Below are 13,365 nucleotides of genomic sequence, written 5' to 3'. Positions count from 1 at the left end.
AATCTGTCTCTTTTTTGTGTCAGAGATGTTCGTCTCCTTCAGTCTTATACTGACACACAAACACACACAGATTGACTATTAAGTCTTAACGACTAATTTGTGCAGAGGCTTTTTGTCTCAGATAAAAATGTGGTATTATCAGTTTGTGCACCAAGGCAATGTCAAGACAATGTGATTTATGGTTTTAATTAAGTCAGATTTTCTTTTGACATCATGCTTGAGAGTCGAGTCATTAACTCTACCAATATTTTTATATGCCTCAAAACCTCACAGCAGAGTTTACCTACCTTTTAAGGTTTGATTGTAGTTAGTAATGATTTATTTACATTTTTTTTATTATGGTGTCATTCATAGAAAATATGCCCAGCTCAAACAGGTTTACAAGATTACCATTATTGAACTACGGAAGGAAACTGGAGACCATGCAAACTCAAGCGCATAAAGGCTAACCCTTGCTGCAAGGCAACCGGACTAACCACTACTCTGCCGTGTGGCCCCATTACAGACATTAACCAAATAAACCTTATTGATGTTTTTGCAGGTATTAGCCACAAAGGTAGACATTAAACTTAAACAAACACTGTGCACCAGAATATTTCTATTTTTTAAAAAGACATTTCATTCTATGTATGTATTTTTTATCACATTATTTTATATTTTTAAAGTGTGACTCATCCTCAGTTCTGCCTCATTCACAAAATTCATTGAATAGAGTAGAAATAAAATGTGGATTTTCACTTGCCTTTCTCCTCTGCAGTTTTCACTCTCAAGTGCTTGAGCGTGTTACTTTTCAAGATTCAATTTCGTTCTGTCATTAACTGCACAAAAAGCTTCCACAGTAAGACAGCGGGATGCCTCTATAATCCAGATTCAGTAGCAGGATAGTTCTGCGTGCAGCACCGAAACCCCCGTGTGTAATGAGAGAACAACATCTGTTTGAGACGCAGTCGTATGATCAGCTTCACTGTTGTAGCAGAGCTGTGATCAGCTCCGATCACAGTGGACGCTCTATTGTTGTTTGCCTGCGCCACAGTGACAGCAGCACATTTGTTTCACTTTAGTCAAAGAAATCCCTTTTTTTTTTTCGTTTCTTGTCCTGCACGCACGAGTGTCCCTAATCTGAAATGAACCTGTGTGCAGTGACTCTTGGAATAAGGAGGGGATGTGGTGGCCAGCCCTCTGTCTTTGATATGAGCTGCTCATTTGTCAAGCTTTTAGTTGGAAATGAGCCAGCACCGGATGAGAGCGACTGAAGGGCAGACGCACCATGACTGAAATGATGACTTTTTATCATGACTGGAGTCTGACATGAATGCTGGCCAAGAAAGGCAGTTAATGTCGTCTTTGGTGGCGAGCAACTGAAGTGCATTGAAAAGAACACACTAATACAACCACAACAGGTCATTTCAGTGTAGCAGTACTTTAGTGGTTTGTGGGTTGTATATCTTGATTTTTGTTTCCTCTACTATGAACATAAAACCTTGCCCAGCAACAAAACATCTGTTACTTTGTCATTAAAGTCATATTACCATGTCAACCAATCAATTTCTCTGTATCTGACTCTAAACTCAATACAGCACAGGAAAGGGTTGATGGGGATTTGTACTGCATCTTTATTTTCATTCAAACGTTATCGTTGACTTTACAAACTTACCTCCACTTAGGAACATTTATATTATACTAATATTAATTGAGCACATATTTTACTCAATCAGCGATGAATATCTTAACTTTGGTAGGTATCGATTAAGGGTGGGTCAGAATATTAATTTGGTGATAGATCGTCTTCCTTCCTCGTTATTATCGATACACCAGGGTAAATATTGATATTTTAATTAAAAAAAGGAAGTAAGAAGTAAACAGTCCCAAGCGCCACTACTTCATGTCTCCTCGTGGTGGCGCTGCTACAGTGAATGAGGGAAACTTGGGCTGAAGTTATATAGGAGAATGTTTCGTCAAAAGACGCCCTGTCAACCTTCAATACATAGACTTTATGCACTTTGTTCTCTAAGTTGTGAAGAAATAGCGCAATCTGGCACTTTTAACTTTTCACAGACGTTTGGTTTTCTCCAGTTATCTCCAGATATCGTGACGTATCCCCGTATATGTTGATTATCAAAGAATCGTTGTATCGTGATATTATTGGTGTCGTGGACCGTCATATTGTGAGTTACCCTGTGGCTCCGGCCCCTAGTATCTATCCGACTCCCATTAGTAAACGCTGTGAGCTGAATTGTCGCCGTGCCACCCATTGCCTGGCTCCCCTTCTTTGACAGCAGCACTAATAGAGGCAGCCTTTATTCCACATACAGAGCTTAGCCCTTTGGCTCTCATTAGACTGCCAATGAATCATGCTATCATAAAGCCGGCTTTCCTCCAATGCTGCCATGAGGCAGAGAAGAAGAGAATCGCGGGCTTTTCTTTTCTTTTATTCCGCACTGGGGGGGGAACATGTCTGAATTTCTGAAATGAAATGCTTTCCCCCGTTTGTCCTGTAAATTGATTTCCTTCATGTAGCGCAGCGCACTCACGTTTATACTGCAAATGTAATGTGAAAACCTTGGAGCGGCAGCTTCGGAGATTACATGCTCCTCTATGGATGAAGAATGAAGAGTCATTTAACCTCGTGTATGCGTTAGACATTTTCAAGAGTGATTATAGAAAAGCACAAGAACACATTACAGACACACACATCACAATACACACTGCATTAAAAAGGTAAATCACCTAGGGCTGCTTGAAACAATCGCCACAATCACAGAATGAGCAATCAGAGCAGACTAGACCAGAGTGTTTCAAGGTTGGCTGTGGATGCTTGTTATGAATATGTGTTTTAATTTTATGTCTGTGTGTTAAAATATTTAATATGTCAGATTTGGGGATTAGGCAAATTGGACGCTCTTAATTTAACTGTAGGTGTGAGTGTGAGAGTGGATGGTTGTCTGTCTCTATGTGGCCCTGTGATGGACTGGTGACCAGTCCAGGGTGTATCCTCACCCTATGTCAGCTGGGATTGGCACCAGTGCTCGCAACAACCCTCATGTGGAGGCTAAAGTGCTAGAGGATGGATGGATGGATGGATGGATTTCTCACCAAAGTAGGATAAATGAAATGCTTAACATCTCTGCATTCTGGCGGCTATTACTGATCTAGATGGTCTGGTCAGTGAGTGTCGTCTCGTACTCTCAGGGCTCTGACAGTAAATGTGTTCAATTTAAATCAGCAGCCAGGAGTTCACAAAGATGCAGTCCTCTCTGTGACGTAGGTGAATTAGAGGGGAAGGAGGGGAACGCTGCTGAAGATGAGCTGAAAGGTGTGGTCTCTTCAGCTCATTCATATGAGGCAGCTGTCAGTCTGGTCACAGCTGTTTCCCTCTATTACTCTAGTGTGGTTCCATATCACTCCAGAGAAGCATTTTTAGCTTCATACCAGAAGTAATCTGCATCCTCACTAATACACCTTAAAATGCATTCATCAACAAAGCTTTATTTGAATAACAAAGAGCTTCACATAGAAACACATCTTGCCCACAAACAAACACACACCTCAATATACACAAAGGTCAGAGTTGATGGAGCCTGTATATCATGTGACCTTCAGTTTCAGACACTATTACTAACACGAAACAATGACTTTGAGGATTTTTGTGTATTAGACCGATGATGTAGTGAAACTGAAAATGGAATTATACCCGGCTCTTTAATGGGAGCGGCATTCACTCCAGGGTCATATCACTCTGCAATGCAGAGCTGGTTTCAGCTCTGATCGATATCAATGGGGAAATGTAAGACCCTGGTGAGCATACTCTATCAAACTAAAATGGAGGCAGCAGTGTTTTCAAACTTCTGAAATGCAGAGGTAGTATGGCAACAGGCGTATCCGGAGTAGAGCTTCAAAAGCTCTATTTTGGAGTACTTTTGCAAAAGTCCTTTTACTCCATCTTGATGAAAAGGTCAAGTGCTCCTTTACAAGCCAGATGATAATAAAAGTCTTTTCAGGGCAGCAGGACGAAAACACAAAGTCAGATGGAGTTGCGGCTGTTTTTTTTGGCAGCAGACGGAGAGGTGGGGGAGGAAAGTGACTTTGATTGTTTTGTCTGTCACCGGATGCCCTGGGACAGGCAGCCAAAATGATACAGGTCACGCTGAGCTGACAGAAATAAACGAAACAGTGTCAACGGTGTCGCTGTCACTTTCACACACAGTCAGTGAACAGTTCACCCCTAACCCCCCCTCTTGTTTCTTATGCAAACTGTCTGTGTTTAATTGTTGGTCAGCGCTCTTCTTCTCACTCGATATGTGATTCTGCTCTGCTGCTGCTTTTCACGTAATCATGTGAGCATCTCAAGTCCTGATAACCAGCGTTTTGAAATGTGAAAATGAACCAACATTGAATTTATATTCAATTTGAACTAACGTTGCGACTTGCCTCTGACACACTTTTCGTCATCCCCCCCTAATGCTGTGACATTTTGGGTCGAGTTTTGTTCCTGCCATGATTTCTCTGGAGATGTGTTGAAATTCTCAGAGACGGAGTGTAATGAGTTCTTCTTAGAGCAAGTGCATAATCATGTTTGTGTTTCACTGTTTCACTCTGCTCAAGGGTGCACACTACATTGATTGCCAGGGAAAAACATATCGTATTTTGTTTATACAATCAGTTTTTTTTTGTCTGGTGAGGGAAGAACACACTGACCTAATCACTTTGTCAACATATTCAGAACAACTTTGGTAATTATTGGATGATGTGAGTATGAAAACAAACGTCACGTTGATTGTTATGGGATATTGACTCATCGAGGACATACTGTTTCTGGATATTTGTTTATCGGTTTTAGGCACAAGACCCAGTTGTCACGAACCGGTCGGAACAAGGGCCTTTCTGCATGTTCTGCCCGTGTGTGCGTGGGTTTTCTTCCGGGTTCTCCGGTTTCGTCATGTTGTCCAAAAATATGCAGATTTGGGGATAAGGCAAATTGGACACTCTAAAATGGCCATAGGTGTGAGAGTGGATGGTTGTTTGTCTCTGTGTGGCCCTGTGATGGACTGGTGACGGGTCCAGGGCGTACCCCGCCTTTTGCTGTATGTCAGCTGGGATTGGCTCCTGCTCCCCACGACCTTCATGTGGATAAAGCGGTAGAAGATGGATGGATGGATTTTAGGCACGTAGTAGAGGTCCAGTGTGTGAAGTACAATGACTTGATAGTATGAATTGTTGTTTTTCATTACACCTGATTAAGCCGTTCATATTCATATCAGGAGCCAGGTCAGCTCTAGAGAGGCCGTCATTTTGGACCATCATGTTTTTATAATAGCCCTCAATGGACAAACTGAACATCTTTTGATCATCATCAAAACGATGATAACAGAAGGCTACAGAGGTTCTTCAACACACTTGGAAGGGAAGGGTGAGGTGAGGAATATTCGGCTGCAACAACTGCAACTTCACCAATACTTTTTCCACATTGCACACTTCAAGACAACAACAATTGTTAACTAAACACAAATTGTCCCAAGGCAGAAGTGTGAGTGTAGCTGTGACTCTGTGGCAGACTACTGACCTGTCCAGGCTGTACCTGCCTCTTTCTCAGTGCATGATGGGATATGTTGAGTGGTTTATAGAGTGCATGGATGGATTTATTGATTTATTTGTATTTTCCATTAGCAAGACTCTGAGAGGCAAATGCAATAAGAGCCATGGCCTTCAAACTAACGAGCTAAACTTCTCTGACACAGTAAAAAAAGCATGTTAAAGTTTGGAAGAATTGGAAAAAACAGTTACTCTTACAGTGTTGCACTGTAAGAGATCGTACTTGTGAACAGAATTTTGTAAACAGCGTGTAAGTCAAGATAAATACCTTCATAAAGAACCAGAATTGTGTTTATGTGATATGCAGAAGGCTTTAGTAGTATTAAAAACCTTGTTTGTGCAGTGCACCTGATCTATGAGCTGTGTGACTGGTCCAGCAGCTTCACCCGCGTAACGTTGCATAACACCAGGCTGAACACACATGAAGGCAGCTCAGTAATGTTAATCCTGCTCCCAATGGAACCTCACCAAACCCGCTTGGTTTCGCTCCCGCTTCACTGGCACCACGTACGCAGTTTTCCCTACTGACTAACAAAAGACCACATTGAAGAGATTTGCTCAATAGTTTTGCTCTCGTCAAATCGTCATTCTTTTTTCCCCACTGTCAATGATGAGCAATGTTTATGGTGCTGCAAAGATCTGAGCACATGTCACCAAACAAACAGCTTTTATCCCCCAGCAGGTTTTAGAGAACGGGGAGGAAAAGCTTAAGGTACAAGTGAGCGAGGCATTCTCTTGACCGACTGGTTTCAGCTGCCGAACATAGCTGGCACTGCTTTTGAGCCATGGGAGATAACATGATATCAAGAGTCATAATCACACTCAGAACTGGTCCATTACATTCAACCCCTCAGGCCTCAGCAGTTCTCAGAATATGAGGAAGATTTGCTCAACTCTCCTGATATCTCCAGTGAGAAAAAAAAGCCTCAGACTGACAAACTCACACTTCATATTGCTGGAGCGAGTGCTGTATTTCTCTGTGTTCATCCAGTGGAGCATAGTTACATTTTTGCCCGCTGCAGTAGACTCTGATGTGTTGATCACTCTGCTTCATCCCTATAGAAACAGGATGGAGGATAAGGTTCATTAAAGGGAGATAGTCAGTACGCTAACATGCACATTTTAATGAAGCTAAGGCCGTAGTCCCACTAAGACAGGCAATCGGACGACTATTGGCCGTGTATGTCTGACTGTATCTCTCTATAAGCCGGTGCATATTGAATCAGTTTCCTGTTGACCTTTACGTCACAGAAAAAATAAACTATCGCTATGGTTCTGTATGTTTCGTACATGCTGTACATGTCAATTATGATACAGATTAGATGGAGCATGGCTCTTGTGGTTGCTGTGTTGTCAGAAGAAAGACACCACTGCAACAGTACTGAAGCTTATACATCGGCTCCTTCTACTTCTGGGTCAAAGACCGGGTAGGACATTTTGGTGCAAAACTGCAGTCCGACTAAGCCTATACACGCAGGACTAATCTGAATATGAATCACATTATCCAGGTACGTTAGTCCGACTAAGACGTGCTCGATTTTAGTTGGACTAATGTGTTCACGTGACATTAAAACTTAATTATTGTCTCTTTTGATGGAATGAAAACGCACTGATTATGTGATGTGTTGAACACTGGGCTGTGTTACACATGCACACGGCCTTTTAATGCAACAGAGTTGACATACACATTGTGTTAGATTGGGTGGCCACTGGACAACGTGACAAACAATAGAAAACAATATAACAATATATTAATATACAATACTGTGTGCACCAATTTCAGTTTAAACATGACCCAGGTTTGAATATTTACTTGAAAGCTGGAGGTCATACTTGAGAAGTCAATGTCCTCACATATTCTCCTACTGCTATACAACTGTGTCACAGAGAAGCTGTGAGGCTCCAGTTGGTTGGGCCATTATCTAATAGCTGAAGCTCATACTGGCAGGGGGATTTTATACTGAGTTAATATATACAGTACATGTCTGCTTGGACCGGTGGATTTGAAGGATTACTATTTTACTGCCCTCCCCCGGGTTTTTGTGTCACATCCAGGTGAAGTCAAAGTCTTGTGTGAGGCCTTTAGTTGCCGTTAATTCACCTTCAACCTCCAGCACCCAGCGGCCCGCTCTCCGCTCGCTCTAAAGCTCATACAGGTGACATCAAAGCAGCATAGCCCTGCTGCCACAGCTCCCACCCTACGCTCGGCCAGGAGCCTGATTCTAACTGTGAGTGACATTTCTGAGATGCCACAAATTCCTCCTGACAGAGCGGGAGAGTAAGGATTCATCCTGGAGTTTTTTTCTTCTCTTTGATGGCTCTCTTTTTATAAAGAGGGTTGTTGTTGTTGCAGAAATAAGGAAGAATGTTTGAAAAGAAATGATGGAGCTTGTCGTTGGGTACTGTGAAGATGTGGGAGCCTCCGTAGCACATTTTATTTCATTTATTACTGACTGTTGATACTCTGTCAGTGTGAATGAGTCTGGACAGAATGTTCAAGGTCAGTTAATTCTCCTATCTCTCTAAAGGGAGGTTGCACTTTTGACATAGACCTGTCCATTTTCCTCTTTGAAATATCTCTTATCTTCTTCTTTTTTGGCGCTGGCTTCGTCCTTATTTCACATTCTCTGCTCAAGTGTCTTTTTAAAGCATCTTTCATGAAATAATGTCTCAATTTATCAGAGAGTGAGAGGTGAGTGAATGAATAGGCCTTCTCGTTCCACTGCCTTCAGCTCTGTCACTCTGGTGCGCGTATACGAGATGGATTGTTTGGTGGGGTTTGTGCTCGCCGTATGCATTGGAGATGAAACAGCAGCTACGGCTATGCCCGTGGTTGTTTATTAGGGTTTTCTTTGAAATGACGACATGACTGTGGCTACAGTTGGAGATTTTGGCTTCTGCCTTCTATACCAGCTTTGTTGTAATCTTCCTGACGCACAAGTCTATCAGTTTATGTGATCTATGGAGTCCTTAATGGAATGATGTGACATAAAGTCGGTCTTGTGTATTAGCGAGCCTCCAATGAATCAAATGTGTACGACGTGTGTGTTCCACTCCAGGTGATAAGAGAACCAGGATCCTGCTATTCAAGTGTTGGGGAATCTCATACTAAAAACTTGACTCTCTACCCCTTTAGAAGTGATTCTTGAAAGTGGTTCTGAAAAGTGTATAACACATTCATATATCGTGTATTTTCATGTTGATTTTTAATAAAAACCTTGAGAAATAATCATGGTCATTATAGCATAGCTAAATCGACAAAGCTAAAGGTTTTGGCACAGCACGACTGCACTTTTTTTTTTCTTTGCTTTTCCGTCAGTGATATTCTCTTTCTTTAGTACCGGCTATGGCAAGGTTCCAAGCGAGCTAAGCCAATACTAACGTGATGTCAACAGACTGCCAGCCACTGATTGGTCATAGTGTCGTCATGAGCACGATGTACGAACTATAGATCAGTTGAAAAGACTTACAAATCCTAAAGACATGCATTCATCTAAAACATATAGCAAGGAAATCTTAAATCTCAATATCTAACGGGGAGGAGTCTGGTGTATTTAGTGACAGCCTTGCTGAAAGCAGCGATTGAGAGCGATGAGCCGCACCACAACCCCTTCCAAGTCTTTTTAATTAAATGAATCTCATGGTTCAGTACACCGAAAACCATGCTATGATGACTCCACGCGGAGGAGGTACTATAGTAATGGAAAACAATACCACACCGTGTAGAATCGAGCTGTTGCTGAGCTGGAACTGTATAGTGGAAAATTGCCATAAGACTACTGTGTATTACTGTTGTGTAAACTTGTTGTTTGTTAAGGCCTGTACATACTCCACAACAGAGAAATGTGTTCTCTCTTCCAGGACTGCGGGAAAAGAATGATGCCATCATTTTCTCACAGCCCTCATTTGGGAGATCTTGCCGTTTGTTCTTGACACATCGTCTGGGCAGAAGTTATTTTCTTGTGTGATGTCCGACAACTATTGTGTGAACGGCCAGAAATTTGACGTGGGCGTGGTTAATGCGGAAATGTATCTATGAAACGAGTACGTACAGACCTTTACTGTGTCTTTAGGTGTTTCTGTATTTGTCAATATGGCTGTGCCTGCAGTTACAGTCATTCAAAGGCTGTGTATTCCATACAAATTGCAGTCTAAATGAATGTGAACCACCATGCACCCTGCAACTGATGAAGCAAAGTGGAATCAAGCCAGAGTTATTTGATGTCTGTGACTCTTCTCCTGTGACCTGTCAAAATGGCTGCTCTGCAAAGTGCCAATTTGGATGAATAGCTTTACCATGCTGCTTAGCCAGCAGTGCTGACCCACACTGTGTAATGTCACATCGGCACATGACCTGAATGTTGTTTAAAGCCCCGAGTGTCAAGGCTTTAATAAAGTTATATAGCCATATAAAGTCTGTCAATTACAACCTCTTTTTTTATTCTATAATATTCCACCACAGCAAAGGGTATATGCTCACAGCTGCTTTAGGTCCCGCTCAAAATAATATCAGTGGACCTGATAAAGATTCATTCTTATCTTAAGAATGAAGATGTTATGTGTAGAGGACAGGGATGTTCTTTAAATGTGTTGCATAATATAGCACAGCTCACAGCACACTGCCCACTTTTCAGACCATTCGTTGTCTGGAAATGTATAAAATGTAGAACACGACTTCATCTCAGAGGGAACCGGTTTAAATGTCTCGCACACAGTATTATGTTAAGAAATCCTGTGGAAGAAAAAGAACTGCAGCATATTTAAATTGTCTCTTGATGATCTCCTCTTGGTTTTCCGCATTCGTTTTCTCACACTGCTCCGAAAACAAGTTTTCTCGTCACAACAGTGGGTGGGAATGCACAGCTTTGTGCAAAGAGTTTAGCATTTGAATTGAATGAAGAATAACGCTCATTAACATTTAGCTGAAATGACCATGCGTCATCGTGGATAAAAAAAAAAAAAGTTTATGCAGCTGAAGAAAAGGCTTGTCAGTTGAGGGTATGGAGGCAGCAGATATTTGTTTAGGGGGAGTGGCTGTATAATAACTGTGTAGACATGGTGCATTTTAGCGACTTCCACCGTTTTCGTGTCGACAGCTAAGGGCTAAAATATGTTTAAGCGCATGTGATAATGCTCCATAAATAGAGGCTGGGATGAGCTGCGTTGTCAAGAAGCAGGAGAGACGTGACGAGATTGCTATTTAGAGTTTTCTGACTCAGCATTTTGTATTTAATCGCTTTTTATTATAGGGTAAAAATGTCCAGCAAATGGTCTTGTCATCTTGTGTTGTTGGGCTCATATCAGATGATGGTGACCACAAAAGAATTGGGAAAACCTGCATATCCTCTTTCTTTCTATGAGCGTTGATAGCAATTGTGTTTGCAGACTAGAAAATAAAAATTTTGCATTGCTTAAAGGTCACAGTTTGAGCACTACTGCGTGAATTATCAGAGGAGTCGAAATCATCCTGTTAATTGGACCTGTTATATAAAGATGAAAAGTGGGCTGCGTGATGAAACAGCTGCACATTCATTTATTTTTCTCATGACATTTCAGAGAGTTTAGTTGAGAAGGTCAACACGCATTATCCTCATACAGTATCTACACACCGCTCAGCGTCTTAATTGCAGTGTCTGCATGCACACTGAATTGCTGTAGTCGAAAGAAACCCAATTCTATAAGTTCAATAGCACTGGATCAATGGCAAGTCTTGATAATTGGTTGCTGGTTTCATGTAGGTTTATCATTTACTCGTTTAATGGGGGAAAAACATTGTTTATATAGTATGAGGACCTGATGGAGGGTGTATTGTTGTACATGTTCTGTAATTAACCCTGAATCCACAAAGAAAACCTGTTCTCCCTAAACAAAGACACTTCCCCCATTCCATGAATGTATGGGTTATTAATCATGCTACATGACATATCTATGTATGCTCCTGGTCCCTTTCCTCTGTTTCTGTCGCTGATTTCTTGCTGTAAAGGGGATGTTTTTTTGTTTTTTTTTACTCTCCACTGTCGCCAAGTGCTTACTCATTGTGTGATCCGTTTGGTTTCTTTCTTTTTCTCTGCCTTGCCATGGTCTGCTCCCACCGACTTAAATGCCCTCATTAACACCGCACACAAGACAATCCAGACACTTTTTGTGTGTACGACCAGAACATGGGGTGCTCTTCTGTCCTTGCACTTACCTACTCCCCCTGCACTCTCACCCTCTGTCAGTCCACTGTTCCTCTCTAGCCGAGTTCTTTCCAAGACTTCTATGTAGTTTATTCCTCTTTTGTAAGTTGCTTCGGATAAAAGCGTCAGCTCTGAATGCTTGAATGTAAAAGTTGAGAGATCTGATTTGGTTTCAGACGAACGTTAAGCATTTTGTAACATTGTTAAGAAAAGTGCTGTCTAAATAAAGTTTATCTTTTATTATTATTAGACATTTGCTTTTATGGAAGTGTATCCCCGATATGTTGTCTACACCTTCCTGGCATGAGTATACATGAAGAGATGTAAAGCATATGCTATACCAAGAGTCTCTACAGTCAGACTTTAAGTGTTCACATTTGCTTTGAGCATATTTATATCATTTCACAGACTTATTTCAGGTAACACTGAATATTTTTAGCCTCTTTGAAAAGACACTTCAAATACGTGGTACAAAAAGACCTCTTTGGTGTACTTTTAGAAAAGATGGGGGGAAAAAAATTCAAGCTGTGGGCTATGACTTTATCAGCTGTTTATTTGCAGTGTGCATTTCACACGTGTGAATTTCCATTTGTTATTTATAGGTGTGAATGTTTACAGCATGTTCGATGTGTTGCTGGATTACATTTGCTATAGCCTATCATCTATAAAGTTATGCCTCTTATACGAGTTTATTTCTGCGTGTGAAATACTTAAAACTGTACTGCTTTCTGCTGCCTCAACACGGCTCGAGACTGTGATGATGGATTGTCCCTCATGGTGACACTTGAAACGTGTCCTAATTACAGCCATACAAATGTGGAACAGAAAGTCAGCAGAAGCTGACTGTGGGTAGGCAAGCAAATGATCGTAGTTTAACCACAACGGTCATCCATTATCCATCAGGCACTGCGAAATGTCTCATCCATTCTGTCCAAATCCTTCAATCAATATCAGTAGATACTGCATTTTTGCTGCAGTGGCTGTAAGCACATTCCTCTGTGAAGTAGTGTGTAAACAAAGTCATTTGGTCATTTTTAAAGGCTGGGCAAAGTCTCTCCGCTGATGAAGGCCCAATGACGTGCAGCCAATATCACGGACCTAAATCTAGTCAGTGGTCCTTGATTGAAGAATCATTTCCGAACACTCTTAATACTGAATAATATAAAGACTACAGCCATGCTAGCAGCTCTGTGGAGCTCAGCTTGTGCATCATTGCCTCACAATTCATTCAAGAGACATTAGACAAATTCAAGAGTTTGAAAATTGATGGTCCAGCTTGATGTAAAGTCAGAAGATTGTCAAAATCAGTCATCTTTTTTGCAATTATTGGACGGGACGGCGAACCATGAAGGGAGGAGGAGGGGAAGACATGCGGCACAAAAGCACAGGCAGAATTAAACCTGGGTCAACAGAAAAATGGGAACATTGTCCCATGGGATGCCAGCTAATGAACTATCCAGGCCCCCAAAATCACTATAATCCTCTTTATTCTTCTTTTATGTGGAATACATGGATGCAAAACCGTTTCACTGCCCTTAAAGTATCTGTTCTAAACAAACATCTTTTTAGAATTCTTCCAGCACATGCTGCCACCAGG

General features: G+C 41.4%; 1 protein-coding gene across 1 annotated transcript in view; it reads right to left on the bottom strand.

Moving 5' to 3' along the window:
* Positions 1-19: 19 nt before the first annotated feature.
* Positions 20-13,365, bottom strand: part of LOC122770959 (receptor-type tyrosine-protein phosphatase delta-like) — a 70,591-nt gene continuing 57,245 nt past the window's right edge. Inside the window, exon 39 of the mRNA XM_044028195.1 lies at positions 20-49. Within this exon, the coding sequence (XP_043884130.1) occupies positions 20-49 (30 nt within the window). The remainder of the gene's footprint in view (positions 50-13,365) is intronic.

The sequence above is a fragment of the Solea senegalensis genome, linkage group LG6 (assembly GCF_019176455.1).
Source record: "Solea senegalensis isolate Sse05_10M linkage group LG6, IFAPA_SoseM_1, whole genome shotgun sequence".
NCBI lineage: Eukaryota > Metazoa > Chordata > Actinopteri > Pleuronectiformes > Soleidae > Solea > Solea senegalensis.
The sequence above is the reverse complement of the archived record's forward strand: the minus strand, read 5'-3'. Positions and strand labels throughout refer to the sequence as shown.